Source organism: Cryptomeria japonica, chromosome 6 (genome assembly GCF_030272615.1).
Source record: "Cryptomeria japonica chromosome 6, Sugi_1.0, whole genome shotgun sequence".
Classification (NCBI taxonomy): Eukaryota; Viridiplantae; Streptophyta; class Pinopsida; order Cupressales; family Cupressaceae; genus Cryptomeria; species Cryptomeria japonica.
This window is the reverse complement of record NC_081410.1, coordinates 187192634-187212414: the sequence shown is the minus strand read 5'-3', so window position 1 is coordinate 187212414 and position 19781 is coordinate 187192634. Positions and strand designations below refer to the sequence as shown.

Sequence of the window (19781 nt, the reverse complement as noted above, 5' to 3'; positions counted from 1 at the left end):
ATTTGTTGAAGATGCTGAAATTAGGGTAAACAGGCTTAAATTGATGTAATTATGTGCAAACAATAAGCTACAGTCATCATATCGAGCCATGAACCTTGATCTAAGGATTGTAAAAGGATTTAGATATGTTCCTAGAAGGAGCTCTTGATTTGTTGGAACTAGTGTGACAATCGCTCTAGTCCTCTAAACTTTCCGCAATTCAATGGGGGAATCATTTGTCTATAAATAAAGCTTATCCTGAAGATCGTAGCTCTGTACCTACTTCTTACACACACAAAGAAGGGGAATTAGGTTGGCAATAAGGGTTTTCCTAAGTCAAACCTCAATTTAGGAATTAACCTTGAATGAAATGTTATAAATACTAAAATAAATAATGGAAGGATATACCTCAGATGTGCAATGACTAATAATGATGTTTTGCTTCTTGAAAGTAATCACATATGTTGCATGAAATTTCATGAACATGACAAAACTCTAATCACACATACATGCTTGCATATGAATGTTGTAATTTTCTCGACAATGGTTGAATGAAGGATATCTAGCCTTGAAGACCTCTAGAAATGCTTGATGATGAATACTTCGATGCTTGAATGCTTGATTGCTTGAATGAAATTGCAGGATGAAATTAAGTTGATCAAATGCCTTTATATATGAGGATCTAGGTCAATTTACCTATTAGGCCGACCTCCAACAATCATATTGAGCCACTGACTTCATTTCCCATCAAAGAGATGGGTCTCACCCCCTCCTTGAAAATTGGACCTCAAAGAGGGGGACCAAAGCACTAGTCCTCCTTAATAAGGGACCAAAATCAAGGCCTAGGGAGGAAGACCACAAGGGCTTCACCTAGTGAACTTGGTTTATAGCACATGCATTCATGACATATTGAAGAATCCCCCTATTTTCAAAAAATATTGCCCTAAACTCCTTTTTCCTCACCCCCTCCCAATACATAGCCCAAATTAAAATCCCCCCCTATTTTCACCATATATTGTATTTTTCATAGCCAAAATTAAAAACCCCCTATTTTTATCAATAGTAATATATTGCACACTCATTTTGGGTATATTAAACCCCCCAATATGAATGCACGTGATATAATATTGCCTAGTTAGTGAAGCCCCGTGAGGAAGACACACCTCTAGAGAATCATTTTGTATGTGTATGAGGCATCAAAACTAGAGTTAAGGCATTGAATGGACCAAATACAAGATGAGGAGGATATGTGCTAAAGTAGGGGCACAAACATGAGGTGTAAATTGGTCCAGTGACAATTTATGACGCTACACTTATAAACACGTATTCCTTTCTCTCTCTCACTTCTCCTTACTTTTCTCCCCCTTAGAAATTTTTTAATTTATTCTCTGCTATATCTATACATATCTCTCCATATCTCTCCCCCTTTGATAATGTCTATATTTCTCCCCCTTTGACATCAAAGACAAAGGGTAACAACAAATAAAAAGTTACCAAAAATATGTTTCAATTGCGCTTCACATGGAAAATTCTCTTATACCTCTCTATAAGTTCTGGAAGAAAGGTCTTCTAGGAATTCATAGCCATTCTAAGGTTTACACACAAACTATTGTTCTCCACTAGCAAGTCAACAACATTAGTTAAGGTATCTGGTACCAAAGGATTATGCTCACATTTTTCTGCTTCAACAAGGAGATCGGAAAGATGTTATAATCTTGCTTAACTATCTCCTTTACTTTCCAGAAAGTATTTACTACATCTTCTCACTATCTTTGGGCTGATATAAGCTCAGACTATAAAAAATTTATCATTTTTCTCTATGTACCATCTTTATCATTGAAAATATAAAATGTTTTACCAAGGGAGTTCATCTCGAACTCAATGGAGTCAATTTTATCTCTAAAATTTTCAATAGCAACAGGCCTCCAGAGACAATACTTATACACTCTAGCTAGTTCTTCAACACATTCTTTTATTTCCTTTATGATTTCTGATCATATTTTTTGTGCTCTAGCCCACGTTTTCTCCATAGCTTCATGTACTTCATCTTTTTCAACAATTTCTTCAAGTGATTACTTCAAGCGATCTTCAAGTTGTTCAAACGTGACATCTGGTAAAATATTTGCAAGATTATTGAAAGTAATGTTGTACCAGAGCAGATAAGAAACTAAGACTTATTTAATTTTATCTTGATCTTAGGATGAACTTGAAAGCCACACATCTCTAATTTTCCTCATACCATGATCTTCTTCAAGCACACTTAATATATTTGATCTCATGCAAGGGTCATCTTCATCCATACTATCTTCTTTTTCTTCAACTATAGCCATCTTTTCCTCAACTTCTTTAGATGGTTCTAAATCACCAAGGTTAATTATTTCTTGAAGCTTCTCTTCACTTTTCATCTTATTCTGTTTTAGAGAATAAACTACAATTGTTCTCTTCAAACTTCTTCTATCAAAGGAGGAACTCTCCTCAAGCGTGTTGACAACACCAAGTACCAGACCAGAACACCACATCTTCTAAAGGTAATGAAATTATTTTTACTTGTCTTATCTTTGTCTGCTAAACAACCCAGATACCTATAAATATGTTTTCCAACATGGGCATTTGACTTCCATACAACATTTTCCTTCAATAGTAAAGATCTTAAGAGATAAAGCATTAAGCACATGATTAGGGAAGCAAAACAAAAAGGATATCCATCATCTTTTGTCATAGTAATATTATCTATCAATCGCATCCATGATAATTCACAGAAATAAAAATATTTGGCTTCTTTTACCATCTAATGTGCAATGTACACATCTATAGCAAAAGTTGGTCCTTCTTTGTTTCAAAAATAAATCTGGTAAGAAACAACATAAGTAACATACCTCACCATCAAGTTGATGATTGTATCAATTAGAAATACCCTTTGATCTTCCGTAATGCCAATTAAGGCTTCAACCTCTTTGTTTTGATTAATCTCTTTACCGGGATAGGTCCAACACCACAAAGACTAGTAATAGTTGAGATAGCTTCATTTGTAATTTGATAGGGTTTGTCCAACATCATGTAACCATCCCGAGTACAACTCAAAATGAACTTGATTGAATCCTCATCAGTGAACCATGAAAATTCACCCCAAATGTCCAAATATTTCCACCCTAAGCCTCTGACTCTTTATGATTCTTCATCTGTGAAGGAACTTTCAAGAATCTTGATTTTCTTGTGATCAAATTCATCTAATTGTACCTTTGTCAACTTCTGAATGTATCCACTATTGGATTCAACCATTACTATCATCTTGGATTCCATAGGAAAGGATGTAAAAGTACCTCTTTTGTGCTAACCTTGCTCTGATTCTTTTTCTGCACTTCCACTGCTCTTGCTCTTTAGACTCTTCAGCACAATGTCAAAATAATCACAAAATTAGATATTTAAGTTGTTTGATACACCTAGGGTTTTGCTACTAAAAATTGTCTTGTCACAATGACACCATCATTTGTACTTCTACATATGCAATTTATCTGAACACACTAAACACAATATCAACACCAACATATCAAGGCCACAAAATGTATCTCTTTGGCAGGGGGAGCAAATAGATTTTTTTTGAAGCTCCCCTTGAGCCAAAGCTATCGGATCAATTTTTGGAGGATGAAGCATCTGTACCAGACTCTAGCACAATAGACGTAGTCGCTTCCTTCTTTCTCCATACCATATGATTCTTCTTCTTAGGTTAATTTTTTTTGTCGAAGCAATCACATTCCTTCAACTATTGGCAAAATATCCAAACTGTTGGATATTGCTGAAGTTTGCTAAGTAATGTGTTGTCATTGATGTCAACATATTCCTCTATGTGTTCTAGTGTTGCAGTCAAATTAAGTAAGTTGGTTTGGCCAGTGTACATTAAAAATGATTTGTCTTGGATTAAAGGGTTTTGAGATAAGCATCTCTAGTTGACTCAGCTTAAGTTTCAGTGGTTCACATGAAAATTTGATTGAGATATGAGATCCCGGTATTGCAGTTGGTTTTCTAGTTGTTCGATATTGATCAGTGTTTTGGATTTTGCTCCGCATTGCAATATCTTGGTTGCGGATTTGGTAGAGTGTTTGGGATGTTCTTATGTGTCCTCAATTCAAATGGTTCATGATTTTGAGGTCTACAAGTGACTTTTCTAAGCTGACAATCAATATAGTTGATGTTCTTGAGGTTTAGTATAATGATGATGATGATTCTAGTAAGTGGTGCATGTGTGGTTGTTGTTGGTGTAATTCATGATGCTTGCAGATGTTTCTAGATTGTGTCCTATTTGTGTTGATGGTCTACATTGATTGTTGTGCTCGTAGTTGATTATTTCATCAGTAAGTTCAAGTCATGCGATATTCTTGGTTGATCGGATTATTGTAGCATGTTGCGGATGTTTGAGGCATAATTCTTTGATGTGTTTTCATGCTTGAAGTGATGATTTAGGTCCATACTATGTCTTAGCTGACATTGTCTTGGTCCACATGTAATATTACAGTGTGTATGGTCATATTTTGTAATTTGTGTTGAGTGTTGAGCCGACCTTGAAATATAGGTTGATGATTTGTAAAAATATATGTAATATTAATGAGAGAGAGGTATCCGAGTGTGCGAATAATGTATTAATCATTCAGTAGTAGAGAAGAAGTGTGAAGAAGTGCGAAAAAGAAAAATGCATGTTATGCACCTAACTGGAACTATAACCAAGCATAGGAGGTTCTATTTTATCGGTTCATGATCTTCCAGATGTAATCCAAATTTTTATGTAAGACAATGATTCTTCCTTAGGGTTGTACCCCTTATTGTTTTGGAGCAATGAGCTCTACGTAGTGTGTCTAAATGCATGTGCATTCCCCATTGTAATATTTTATATACTTCTACCAAGGTACCATCATATTGTGGGTAGGTTCCCACCGTGGTTTTTCCCTTAATTGGGTTTTCCATGTCAAAAATCTTGGTGTTATGTGTGTTATTGATGTGGTGTTGATTTATGCTTTCATTATTAATTATCAGATCTGAAAATTGTGTTTGAGTTAAGTAAAGTTTGTGAGCAAACTAATTCACCCCCCTCTCAGTTTGTTGCCTTGTTTCTGAAAATTGGTATCAGAGATAGATCCTTCGAAAGAAGCTTGATTGATTGAGGAGATCTGTGATGGCAACATATGCCTATAAGAAGGGTTAGTCCGAGATTTGATGGAACAAACTACTCTCTTTAGAAGAACCAGATGGAGTGTCACTTGAGATGCATTGGTGAAGATTATTAGAAGATTACTAAGAATGTGTATAATATTCCTCCGAATGGTCCTACAACTCCAGATGAGATAAAAGAAGCCGAATTCAAGATCAGATCATGTTGGCAATTGACACTCATCAAGTAAGAGTTAATGGCATTTTGGGTTGTCATTGATGGCAACTCATCTTCAGGTGATTCCAACTCATGGTAACGCATCTTCACGTGTTCATATTCTTTTTTTGGTTTGACTGGCATTCATTACACTTATCCAATACTCACTTTGCTTCACAACTGACTAAGTCCTAATCCTAGTAACGTGTATTTGGAGCCCGATAATGGATAGGACCTGACTAGGAGATCTTATGACCCCAATCATTTATTTCATGGAATTTATGGTAACGTGTGAAGGCCGACATGATCATTGGGATTATGTTTGAAATTCATTATGATCCAATAGCCAATAGGTTTATACGTTTCATTGAAACCGACATGGTAGAAGTTAGGAGGATATTTAAGGAGATCCTTTCAGTGATCGATTTAAGATAGCTTTTTTGGAATAGGAATTTTGGTTGTGAATTATTCAGAGATTATCGATATGCATTTTGGTCAATGATTAGATGCTTTTGTGTGCAGTTTCACATGCACGACATAACCGGTAGCAGAACAGGGCAGAACGAAGCATCAACAAACCAATACACAATGAAGGTTATCAGAGCATGAACCGAAACTTATCCAGCATGGTTAGATGCATCTTATAAGTTCATACTTCTTGTAATTACTTTTTAATGCTTTGTAAGTCATTGATACTTCTTATTTTGTGTTGAGAAGTGAGCTCTAGGTAGTTGACCTAATTGAATGTGCAATCCCCTTCATGTAATATTTGTATACCTTGATCAAGTATATAGATATTATGGGTATTAGCCCCACCATGGTTTTTCCCTTTGTAGGGTTTTCCATGTATAAATATTGGTGTTATGGTGTTGCCTCTTTATGTGTTAATTGGTGTATTCACTTTGATTTTGTTTACTGTTAACCAGTTAACAAGCAATAAGTTCAAAACTAACACAATCAGTAGAACACTGATTCACGCCAACCCCCCCCATCACCATTCTTGGATTCCAATAGATCCAAGGAAGCGTTATTGAGTGCCCTAACAGATCCTAAGATGACTAATGTTATGGATTTGCAGACTGCTCATGAGATATGGAAGAAGCTAGAGACTTTGTATGAAGGTGACAACCATGTGAAAGTTACTAAATTCTAGAGCCTGAAAGGGAAGTATGAGATGCTGAGAATGGGTGAAGATGAAAGGGAAGTTATAAAATTAAGTAATTATAATTTAAAAAATTAAGAAAACACAAAATATAAAAAATATACAAATAACTTTAAAAATATTAAATTATAATATGTAAATAAATTTAAAAAATCGTATGTAAAAATATACGTCATATTTGAAAATAACTATGTCATTGATTACGTATTCATAAAATTACTATTTTTTTTTAATATCGAAAAGCAAACAGATAAAAGATAAAACAATGCTCGGTGAAGTGCAAAGCTTATAAAAGGGGTCTGACAGAAATGGTGAGCAAATGCATAAACTGAGTGAGTGAAAGTAAATGGTTTGATCAGGGAAGGAATCTTTTTGGTCAATTGTTTTCTTTTACTCAAATATGCAAGTAATAAAACTAATTCAAAGGTAAAAAAATAATGTTTTAATTTTTTAATTATTTCATTTAATTTAATAATTGCATATATATATATAATAATAATTATTATTATTATATTATTTTTCAATTTTAGAAAATAATATAGATTAGAATATAAAATTAAGTATTATAAAGTTACATTAATCATAGAATATCTGTTTTGTTAATATGGCGTCATTGTAATTCTTATATATTGTAATTATTTGTAAATCGCATCTATTTGTAGTTTGTTGTAAAATGAAGTAGGGGAGATTAGAAGTTCTTGATGAGGAACTTGAAAATTTTATATAGGGAATTTGTAGCATGCAATACAAATTATTTATGTAAAGGAGCTTAAAAATTCATATAATTATATTTTGAGGAGAGTAAAAGTTAGTGATGAGGAACTTACAAGTTTATATGGAATTTGCTCTACATCAATTAAATTTGAATTAATATATCTATTAAATAATAATACATTGTTGTTGTTGTTTTTTTTTTTGGGGGGATTAGATTCAAGTTTTTTGAATCTATGATGTGTATAATAGATTTATATATTTACAATCAAATACATTATTTTATTTTATTTTAAATTTTAAATGTATGACTATTTTATTTTATTTTTTATATATATAATGTACTAGATTTTTCTAATTTTTTTTTTTTGGGGGGTGGTATATACTAAGAAATACAGAATTTTATAACAAAGGGTATGTGTTATAAATTATTAAACAAGTTGATAGTGGAAGACATGAATGATGACATGTCACAGTCTTGACTATTGCAGATGTCGTTTCTAGAACTATTGCGAGATTGAAAATGATTCCCACTTTGTATGTGGTCGGCCATGATTGTGACAGGCGCAAACGACGAAATGGAAAATAAGATGTAAAGTGATTCCCACTTTCCATGTGCCCCGCCCATGATTCGCTTAAATGTTTAGGTGAAAAACGTGCAAGAGATTCCTCCGTACTCATTCAAACACCTCACAAGCTTTTTCCCTCTTCTTTCTTCAGTCTTTTTGTCCTCTTCATACTTTACCATTTATAGGGGTCCCAGCTATAAAGGAAAAGTATGTGGTCCATGGAAAAGTAGAAATTATTTTATAGTCTTCCAAGGTACGTTAATTAGAGTTAAAATGTAAAAATCAATGTTTAAACTTTTATTTTTTCTCTTAATTTAATAATAATTATATTTTTATTATTTTATTTTTAATGTTATTTTGAATATATATTAAAGTTAAATTTATTTTTTAATTTGTATAATTTTTAGTCACATAAAATTTTTAAAAAGTAAGTTTGTATTAAATTAATTAAAAGAGACTTTAAAAATTATAGTATTAAAATAAAATTTATGTAATTATGCTTTAAAGTACAAGATGTTTGTAAAAATTTTAATTATCAATTATCTTGGCTTTTTAATATATAATTTTTTAAATATAATCAACATTTTTATATTAAATATACATGTATATAAAAAATAAAATATTTAAAATTCGTCAAAATAAATGATACTTATTGTCATCAATAAAAAATAATTATTTATTATTTGTTTGATGCTTATATTTTTCTATTTTAAATAAGAAAATATTTGTAAATTTTTAATATGGATATAATAATTGAAAAATATTTCATAGATGAAATTATCTTATGTTGCTCTTAATTATAATAAATTCATAATAATTGTAATTATACTCATTGAAGACTTCTTTCCAAATAAACTTTCTTGGAACCATGAATCTTAATAAAGAATCTAAATGTGAAGAAATAAAGTTAATTGATTGATAAAAGCTTTGTTTGAATCCAACATTCTACTATATGATTGATTACAATGAGCATATCCATAAAGTGAAAATAATCTCTTTATGATTTTTGTGTGTTTATCTGCTTTAAAGATACATTCAAATAGCATTCCTTGCTTTAATTATTAAGTCCAACAATTGAAGTTCTACAATAATAATCTGTAAAATTTGTAGGCCCTTCAAATTCTTACCTTTACTTTAGGCTCTTTACTAGTAAATTACCACCACTCTGATAATTACTATCATTTACTCCAAGTAAAGAATAATTCCACCTTAACCATGTTGCTCTTATAAATGCCTAATTTTTAAATCATCACACTCACATCCAATCCAAGCCTATCAAGCCTGTGCTGTTTTTGGTGTGCTTACCAAGCTTATCAAGTCCTTTTTGTTTTTGGTGCTTTTAGCAATTCTATTAACTCAAGTTTTTTGGGGTCTTCATTTTGTCTGCATAGAAAATTCAGAGAGGAATTTTAGCTTCACTCTCATTTTTGTGGAATGGCATCTGTAATTGTAGAAATTGTCGGCGGAAAAATTTGTGAGATGGCCATTGAGACGGCCGTCCACAAAGTAGCTGAAGAAGCAAAGCTGGTGCTGAATTTCAGAAAAGACTTGCTATGGTTAAACAAGAAACTGACATTTATTAGGGGTTTTCTGCAAGATGCTGATCAACAGTCTCGACATAAGGAGGCAGTGAAAAAATGGTTGGAGAGCATTCGTGATATTGTCATGGGCGCAGAGGACATCTTTGAGGAATGTGCTGTTGAACCTCAAGGACCGCATATTTCGGTCACTGGATTTTTCGATGCTGAGTCAAGGAGAACATATTTCAGTTGGTGGATTTTTCGCTACAGGATGGGGCGGAAAATCAAAGATGTCAAGGAGCGCATCAGATCTAATATCGAAGATGGCAAGCAGCTGAACCTATATCGTCAAGTTTTGTCTGCAGATGAAGCATTACCCAGTACATCTCAAATTGCAGCTGTAGACTTGAAGAGATCTTATCTTCTGCCCAGCGATTCACATCCAGTGGGAATAGAGTCCAAGGTTGATGACATACTCAACTTGTTGAACAACCCAGCCTTTCCAGTTATTGCTGTGGTTGGGATGGGTGGGATGGGCAAGACCTATCTTCTTCAAAATGTTTACAACAAGGCAAAAGAAAGGTACGAGAAATGCATATGGCTTTCAGTTTCTCAGTCCTATTCTATTTCTATGTTACAGAAAGATTTAGTCTTTCAGTTAGATAGAGATTTAAGTGAGCAGATTAAAAATAGTGGAATAAGTGATCAGGCATTAGCTCAGTTGATTCGTGAAAAGTTGCAAGAGAGAAGGTCATGTCTTGTTGTGTTAGATGATGTGTGGAGGGCTGTTAGAGAAGAAGACTTCTTTACTAAACTTGGCCTCCCAAGTGGAAACGTTAATAGCCAATGTAAAATTGTGGTTACCACACGAAGCAAGGTGGTTTCTACAAATTTGAATGCTCATATGTATGAGATGAAACTTATGTCAGATGAAGAGAGTTGGAGGCTTTTTTGTGTTTATGCATTTGGAGGATTCGAGGAAAATATAGAGCCGCAGCAGCAGCTGCTAAAAGAGGTGGGTCGTAAGATTGTGAAGCAATGTGGAAATTTGCCTCTGGCTGTGAAAACAATAGCAGCATCTCTAGCCAACAAAATTCTCGACAAATGGGAGTTGAAGCTCCGTCAGCTGGAACAGGTAATTATTTCTGTTGGTGACAATGATGACAATATCATGGGTATTCTGAAATTGAGTTATGACTCTTTGCCCGCACGCCTTAAAGCCTGCTTTGCATATCTTTCCTTGTTTCCTGAGGATGAGCAGATAGATCCTGAGTATCTGGTAAATCTTTGGATTGGAGAAGGGTTTATCCCTGCAGGAGAGAACCAATTGGATGTGGCATGGGATTCTTTACATCAACTTGTCAATCTGTGTCTACTTGAGATGTCTGAAGATTCAGATCTAAATTTTCTGTATTCTCATTATGACCTAACCAAACATTGCAAAATTCATGATTTGCTGTTAGATTTGGCCATCCACATATCGAAAGAAAATAAATGTGCTCTTTCTGTTGAGGAAGCCTCTACAAATACAAGTGATGGTGATGGCACTGCCTGGTGTCGGGTTTTACTGGCCAAGAAAGATGTAGATGACAATGCCATCTCAGAGACCCATCCTCTTTGTCTCCGCACATTCTCACTCTCTCAAAATATGGAGATTACAAGCATTCCAGAAAAGTTGTTTATGGCTATGAGAGGACTGCGCGTTCTAGATTTGAGCTTCACAAACATCTCTACATTGCCTGCGTCCGTTGGAAAGATGAAACTTCTTAAAGTCTTGAACTTCAGACAAACACCGATTGAGGAGGTTCCAAAGTGCGTGAGACATCTGAAAAGCCTCTTGTTTTTGGCTTTAAATGATTCCTGCACTACATTACCAGCATGGATAAGTGAACTTAGATATCTTCAGCATTTAGAATGCGAGCGGGTTAGGCGCATCCCGAAGGGAATATCAAAGCTGGGCTCTCTGAGAACACTGCGAACATGGCCGTTGCAGCTGTCCAACTCCATACAAGAAGGGGAAGAATTGATGAGGTTAGAGGATTTGGGCAATATGACTAAGCTTCAGGAACTATGGTTAGTTATTCAGAATGAGATGGAATTGAAGACGATGGGGATCCTTGCGAACCTGGTGAAGATGCGTCGTCTGGTAGTCGAAAGTAGAATATTGGAAGTTGGGTCAGAAATCGATCTACCGCATATTCCGGAGAATATGAGAGCAATGAAACATCTGGAAAGTCTTCGACTAGAAAAGTTTGCAGTGCCAAGTTGGACATGTGATTTGGCAAATTTGAGGGAATTGCAATTACTAGAGTGTGAATGTAGTGATTATCCGGAGTTACAAAGACTGCCCAATCTAGTGTTGTTGTTCTTGTGGAGGAATGGGAGGTGCAGAGAATTGCCAAAGGCGTTTGGAAAGTCAGGGGGGTTTCCACGCCTCCGCTTCTTCAAAATTCAATATTTCGATGAATTAGAGGAGTTCCCAGAATTGGAGGAGGGAGCCATGGCATGCCTCGAGAAGTTGGTGATTGCCCGCTGTTATAAAGTCGAACGAAGTCGGATTGAAGTGCAAATCAAAGCCCACAATCCTTATATTAACATCCATTTTGTGTAATTCTTTTATTTATATTGTTTTGTATTTTTATACAGTAAGAAAAATATTATATTAAAGTTGAGTGCAGAGAGAGTGGTTGAGAAGAAAATTTCATAAAGCAAAAATTTTGTGGTATGTAATATTTATTGTTATAATGAATTTTTATATTATATAATTTAGTAAACATATTTATATTATGATAATCTTCTATTCATATTATTGCTTATATAATTAATATTATTTTAAATTTATATTAAAGTTAAATTTATGAGCTGGTATAATTTTTAGTTATATAAGTCTTCAAAAAAAAACTTTAAGTTTAGTATTAAGGAATGATTAAAAATATTGGAATAAAATAAATGTCATCATTTTTATATAATTATGTTTTAATATGTGAAATGTATATAGAAACTTGATTATCTTGATTCTTTTGATGTATAATTTTTAAGATATAATCAAAAAAGTATATTAAATGCATATGTATTTATTAAAATATATTTTGAATATGATCAAAATAGTGATAATTCTTGTCATCAAAATGAGATAATTATTTGTAATTTATTTGATGGTTTTTTAATTAATGTCTATATTTTTATGTTTTAAATAAATAAATATTTGCAATTTTTTTACTCTCATTCTTTTATCTTATTATTTTAAAATATAATCATTCTTTTTAAATTAAATATTGGTATGATAATTGTAAAGGAAAATAACCTTTTCTAAATGTAATTTAAGCTAATCCAATAAAGTACATATACATAAGTATAAATCATTTAAGATTAATCTATTTATGATCCAAACTAGATAATTGAACAATATATACCTTTGCGGGGATACTAGTATGTTAGAAATATATGTGTTCTCTTTTGTCATTCCTTAGAAATGTGCATGAATAAATAGAAACATGAATCGTCTTAATCATATAAATACTCCCAGAATATTTGTGGAGATCTTAATTCCTTCTAGAAGATCAATTAAAGCAAGAAAAGTGAATGATAATTGAATAATTATCAAAATAATTATTGTGAGGTAGGAATTAGGCATAAGGTATCAAAGCAATCAATTAGGCAACCACAAAACCTGAAATGCAATGAAATCAATAAGAAATTAGATATTAAAAGGATATCACCATATAAAGATATGATCATGTGTGTTCATCATTTATGGACGTGTAATTTTCATACGATGATCTCTTGTGCTCACATTTATAATTATTTATAGATCGTAGGGAAAACTTAGTGGTGTTATATGTGCCCTTGGTGATTGTTAAAATATATAGGATATAAAGAATTTTTAGTAGAGACAAAAGTAGCATGTGAATCGTAAACATAATCTATGCAGGTAAGCATATAATCTTTTAAGTATAGAACCATGTAGCCATATAAGCACATAGGCATTAAATCATATAACCATATAAGAATGCAAATGGTGTTAGAAATGATTGTAAAAATTGTGTCATGCAAAAAAATGGGTTAGAGATGATATTGATGGATAATAGTGTTGCCCTTAGCATGAGTAAGGCGGATGGGTAACCCTTAGTAGTAAAAGTCACTTATGAAAATACAATGGAATGATGTTGTAATAAAGGAGAATCCTTTTCCCCCATAAATAAAAATATTTCCATGAAGGTCCCATATGTAACAAGAAAACATGATTTCTTCAAAATGGGTGGGCTCAATTTTCCCCCAATATAATAATAATAAGAAAGTGTGATGTACCTAAATGATAGGGCTTGATGCCTCCCAATGCAATGAAATGAGCACATTAATATAATATGCAAGGATGGAAGCTTATGTTAAATAAGAGGCTATTACTAGTTAAGATAATGAAACAAGACACAAAAATGTGTCAGGGAAACAAATTATTCCCCTTGTGTCAAACGATATGAAAATGATAGTTTGAAAATAAAAGGGGGGTTCAAAATGCTCCACAAGAACATTCAGTTTGCCCTATTTATGGTTTTCTTTCTTCCTGGTTTTTCTGGAATCTCTGATTTGTTCGAGCTTCAAAATGAGAGGTGAGAAGAATAGGTTTGAACCCACAACCTATGATAAGTGGCAGACGAATAAGGAGGTTTGGGAGAAAATTTCTAATGGCAGGATGGTTCCTTTTTTGGAGAGACTGCATGGTCATTCGGCCATTATTACAGAAAGCTTTGTTAAAGGGTGGAATAAGGGTGTGCTGACTGACTTTGGTGTGGAGTTTCAAGTTGATGAAAATTTGGTCGCCACTGTTACAGGCCTGGATATGAAAGGCAAAAAATTCTATAGAGACAAGAAGTCGGGTGAGGAGGCTATTGCTGCCTTTTATGATAAGGAGAAGGAAAGACTGAGGGTTACGAAGATGGCAGATGATGACTATAACAGGAAAGAGTCGATTTCCCTCTGGGTTGATAAGGCAAAATTTATCATGAGGTACATCACCCTGGATGGTAGATATGCTAGTATTTTTTCTCATCATTTTACTATCTTAAACCATTTTAGGCATGGTAGATTGATTTACATTCCCTTTTATATGGTTTCGTCCTTGGAGAATAGTTTAGTTAAACACTCTGAAAACCAGGATAACCTTGTGATTCATGAAGGGCTTATCTTGTTGATTATGGAATACACCTAGGATCATGAAGTGAAACCCTCCCTCTAGGATAAAACCCACATTTCCTCTTCTAACCCTGATGTGCAGTTGGTTTCTGATACAAAAATGGATGAGGATGACAATGGTATGGCCATGGACTAGCAGGATATCAAGGATATGGAGGAACCTAACTATAAACCAAAAATTGAAGGGGAGTTTATGGTGACCCCGGGAACTAACAGTAGCAGGAAAACCAATCCCCCAAGGTGGGCGACTAGTAAATTCAAATCCAGCAGTAGGAAAATACAAGACCTAGAGCCACCCACCAAAAAGAAATTGAAACTTACCAAATCTAGCGGGTCCAAAGTCCTGGACCACGAGATTAGGTTGGACATCCCTATCAAGGTGGATGATGAGAAACAAGGGAGTGTGATTAAGGAAAATAAAGGCAAGATAAAGGAGGAGAGGGTGATGGAAAATTTTCTATTGGAGGCTACCAAAAGTCAAGAGAACTGTTGGAAGTGGGAGGAGAAGGAAATTGGATCTCTAGAAGATGGGATTAAAGGAATTGTTGACACCTTCACAGAATCCGCTGGGCCCAATAAATCTAAGATGGTCAGGAGTATCATCCAAAAAAATTTGCAGGATGTGGAAACCATGAAGGTTAACCAAGAGTGCAGAATTGAGAAGCTGGAAGAGGATGTGAGTGAAATCAAGGGAAACTTGAACAATCTCATGGAAATCAGTAGGCAGGTGATGAACAATAACACTGATGGCTTGGAAAAGATTAATTCCATGATGCTGATTATAGAACCAAGACCATCGCCAGTGACCCGCCCATGGGAGAAAAGTAGAAAAAGATTGCTTCGGAGGGTGGATAGAGTGTTGCTGTTGGGAAGATTAGTTTGGGTCCGTGTACTAGAACCAAGAACCGGAGCCAGGACCAGGGAACCTCCAAATTCATCATGGAGGACTTGGAGAAGATTAATAGGAGTATTATTCAGAAAAATATTGAATTGATGCACTCTCTTAGTTGAGTGCATGGTCCTATTTTTGGTTCAGTTTTTTAATTTTTTGTTGTTGGTTTGTGTGGGGCTTGTCCCCTATTTTGCTTAGTTTTTCGGTCTGGTTGGCTGCTAGCCTTGGTCTGTAATACTTTGGGTTTCAAGTCCGTCTAAAACCAGTTTATCTTTATCAAAAACAACCATATGCTCCAAGCAACTAAAATATCTATGACTAAATTGAGTCAATTTGACTTTTAATGCTCTTTGTAGTATATGGCCACCATAAGCAAGATTGATATAGTGCAGTAGCTTCATTAACACCATCCTTAAAAAAGTTTATATTCTCCTATACATACACTTGTCAAAAACTTCATCCATCCTTTTGTCATTAAACTTTCTTAGGGCTTCTTGTTCAACCTTCTATTCAATGTGTTATGAATAATCAATGAAAGAACCTATTAGATTTAATTTCTATTTTTGATATAAGGATGAATCAATGCTTACCTTTGGTAAACCCTCATGTATTACTCTCATTTCATCATCAATTGAACTTGATTTCTTCACGTGTCTATAATACCTCTTTTCTAGTTTATGCATGTAGGATGTCACCCAATTGAAATTTGTGAAGAGGGCAAATATTTGACAAATTTATTTATCCCACATGTATAGGTATTTACAATAATTGTGGTGTCACCACAAGCTCAAAGTACATTTGTATACCTAAAAGGTCTTTGAAAGAATCAAAGGATCCCTCACCAACATCTTGACCATCCTTGGAATCTTTTTCTTAGTCAACTTCTCTACAACATCTTGAGCTTTCTCAAGAACATTCTCTGTGTTTTCTCCATTTCCTACATTCTCATTCACATCTACATTTCCTATGGTATCCAAAATATTTTGTTCAATATTTTAATCAGTATTCCCTAGAGGAGGAAAATTTTATTCACCTTCTCAATCATTTGCACCTTGTGCATAAATATTAGACTTCTCAAAAGGATTCCCCTTATTTGGCTCACCATAACCATCTATCTCTATCAATGGATCACAAAAAATAGACACATCGATGTTTGTGTAGATACATTAGGAATTTATTCTAGATTAGTATCATTAGGATTAAATTGTTCTTCTATTATTACTTCTCCCTCCTTCATCTCCTTTAGGATCCTTGCAATAAATTATTTTGTCTCCTACACTTCATGTAATGCCCCACCAAGAAACCCCAAAGGATCTAACCTAACTAACTCAACTAAGAAGACTTTTTTTTTAAACATCTTAATGAGAATCCTAATGCAATGCTCAATAAGAGATATCTTAATAAACTCAAATGCATAAGCGAAAAGAAATAAAAACTAAACCATCCTCTAAGGTTCCTTAACGTTGTTACTAAACAACTCACAAAAACATGAAAGAAACTATATCTAACACAATTACCAATTAACCATACGTAATGAGATGAGTATTAATGAACAAGTTAGTTGACACATCCTAAAATATTCATTCCCATTTGATTGCATAGTGATAAGAGACTAAATGCATTCATTTAACCTTAAGCCTAGGTTCATTTTAGGACCCAAATCCAAATGTTCCTATAATGCCTTGAATGATAAATAACACATAATCTAGATCCATACATGTATAGTATAATCATTACAACTAACCATCACGAATCATGTCCTCAGTTTACTTAAATAACATCATAATTACATAATTGTTTACATCATCTACTGGAAATAGGTTGGATTTGGTTAAGTGTTGTCTTTGATGCCAACATTGTATCCCAGTTGGAGACTATCCTAGTTAGTCTTGGTGATCTTCTTGGTTTTGACTATGATTCTGACTCGGTATGATCATATATCTAGAATCAGTTTTGGATGCTTATTCTGATGGTTATATGCTTGCTATATTTTAGTGTTTCATTTCTTAGTGATATGGTTGTTATCACTTTTGGTATTTACCAGTACCGACTAGCTTTTGGCTTTACCAGTATGCATTATTTGGTGACTTAGTTAGTGGATTTTGGGTCCGGCTTATGGAATCAGTCTCTATCATTCTGAAGGTGTTTCTTGATCATATCTTGAGTATTTAGTGACTTTTCATTGGATGGCATGTTGCTATGATGGTCCTATTTGGATCTGGTTAAACTTTCTGATATTTCACTGAGGGTTTCTATCAGCTAGTGAAGCGTGTTGGATTTTGGTCTTAGCAGAATTTTCGGTGAACATAATTGTTTGGATACTTGATTTAGGTCCATGTTATGTAATGTAAATCATAATATTGGTCTTGTGGTATTGTGTGATGTATTTTTTTTAATTATGGTTTTAGGGTTTAGTCGACCTTGTCAACAAGGTTGATGATCTGTATTTATAGGTGACTTATTCATGTAATTTGACATAGGATGGTCATGGATGGTTAAGTTTGTATTAACTGAGAAAGGATTATGTGTTAATGGAGTCATATCATTCTAGTGAAGGTTGAAAGGTTTTGTATTGCAGAGTAGACATCAGTGCTTAACCAAAACTATATCAGGCATTTGTAGATGTTACTTTCACAGTTCATTTCTTTCTGGATTATAGTCCGATGTTTATGTAAGTCATTATGACTTCCCTTTGTGATGAGTAGTGGGCTCTAGATTCTTGGCCTATCTGCAAGTCAGACCCCATTGTAATCATTCACAATACTACTGGAGAGTATTCATCTGATTGTGGGTAGGGTTTCCCACTGTGGTTTTTCCCTTTTTGGGTTTTCCACGTCAAAATTTTGGTGTTATGTGTGTTGTGCTTTCATGTTATATTCTTCATTGTGTTGTACTCTAGTTTAAGGTTTATAATTGAATTGATTGTTGTAACTGTTAGTAAACTGATTCACCCCCCTTCTTAGTTTACTCACTGTATCAGTGCATTCTAACAATTGGTATCAGAGAAAGGTCCTCTCTGCATAAGCTTAACTTCTTGAGGAGATCTGATGGTATCGACATCTAGTTCTACATTCAATCCCTATTGGAAGTAGACTCCCAAATTTGATGGTACAAATTATAAAATATGAAAGGATCGAATGAAGATTCATCTTAGATGTATTGGAACACAAGTTTGTGAGATAGTGGAGAAAGGGTATATACCTTATGATCCTAATTCAAGAACAACAGAACGTGTTGATGAACAGAAGAGAGCTGAAAATGATGTGAGGGAAAAGAAGCTTTGTTGAGTGCCCTATCTGATGAAAAGTTTTTAAATGTCATAGAATTGGAGAATGCTAAGTATATCTGGTTGAATATTGAAACTCTTTATGAAGGTGACTAGGCAGTGAAGATTGCTAAACTTAAAGGTTTCTGGGTAAGGTATAAAATTTTGAAGATGGAAGAAGATGAGAAGATAAGTTCTTTCATGGATAGTGTCAATGAGATTGTCATGGGTATCAAATGTTATGGTGAATAAGTCAGTGAAGATGAGATAGTGTCAAAAGTTCTAAGAGTTCTACCTCCATCTTACAAGATGAAGGCTACTACTATCAATGAACTCCAGACAATGTCAAGTACCCTTGTGACCATATATACATTACTTGGGAAATTGACTTCTTTTGAACTTGAAGAACTTGGAGATCAGAGTGCTCCTAAAAGTAAGACGACATTTAAAGCATCTGCCTCTGGTAAGAAGAAGATAGATTGGAAAGAGATGTATACTAAGGATATGAAGGAAATTGAGAAAGAAGAAAGAGAGCTTGAAGAGCGGGAAGCCCCTGATTGCTAGAACAATTCCTAAAGGACCATCTGGAAGTAAGTATGAAGGAAAAGTCCCTTTTAAATGTTTTTAATGCAATAAGATTGGTCATTTTGCTTCTAGATGCCCTGAAAGAGCTACTATGAATCATGAAAGATTTGTGAGGAATTATAAGCCTAATCTTGAATATCATGGCATACCTAGATTCAAAAAGAATAAGGATAAATCATGTTATTATATTGGTGACGATGATTTCAGTTTTTTTGACAATGATGATGATAAACCTAGGAGTGGATCTGGTAATGGAGCCTCATCCGACAAAGATTGGGTCTTTATTTTTATTAAGGATGATTCTCTGAAATCTATCATTGAAGCAACTCATACTGAGGAAAAGGTTTTGGCTGCTAAAATTAAAAAGAAGGATGAATGGGTCATAGATAGTGGATTCTCACATCACATGATTGGTGACAAGAGAAAGTTTTTAGCACTGCAAGAATTTGATGGTAGATTGGTCAGATTTGGAGACAACAAGGCATGTAGGATCAAAGGCAAAGGAATAATATCACTGGATGGTAAGACTAATACTGATAATGTTTACTATGT

At 34.1% G+C, this 19781-nt stretch overlaps 1 protein-coding gene across 1 annotated transcript; it reads left to right on the top strand.

The window, feature by feature from the left end:
* The first annotated feature begins 9211 nt into the window (after positions 1 to 9211).
* Positions 9212 to 11908, top strand: LOC131077619 (disease resistance RPP13-like protein 4). Its single transcript, XM_058015153.2, has one exon. The coding sequence runs from the start codon at positions 9212 to 9214 to the stop codon at positions 11906 to 11908; it is 2697 nt and encodes an 898-aa protein (XP_057871136.2).
* The last annotated feature ends 7873 nt before the right edge of the window (positions 11909 to 19781 follow it).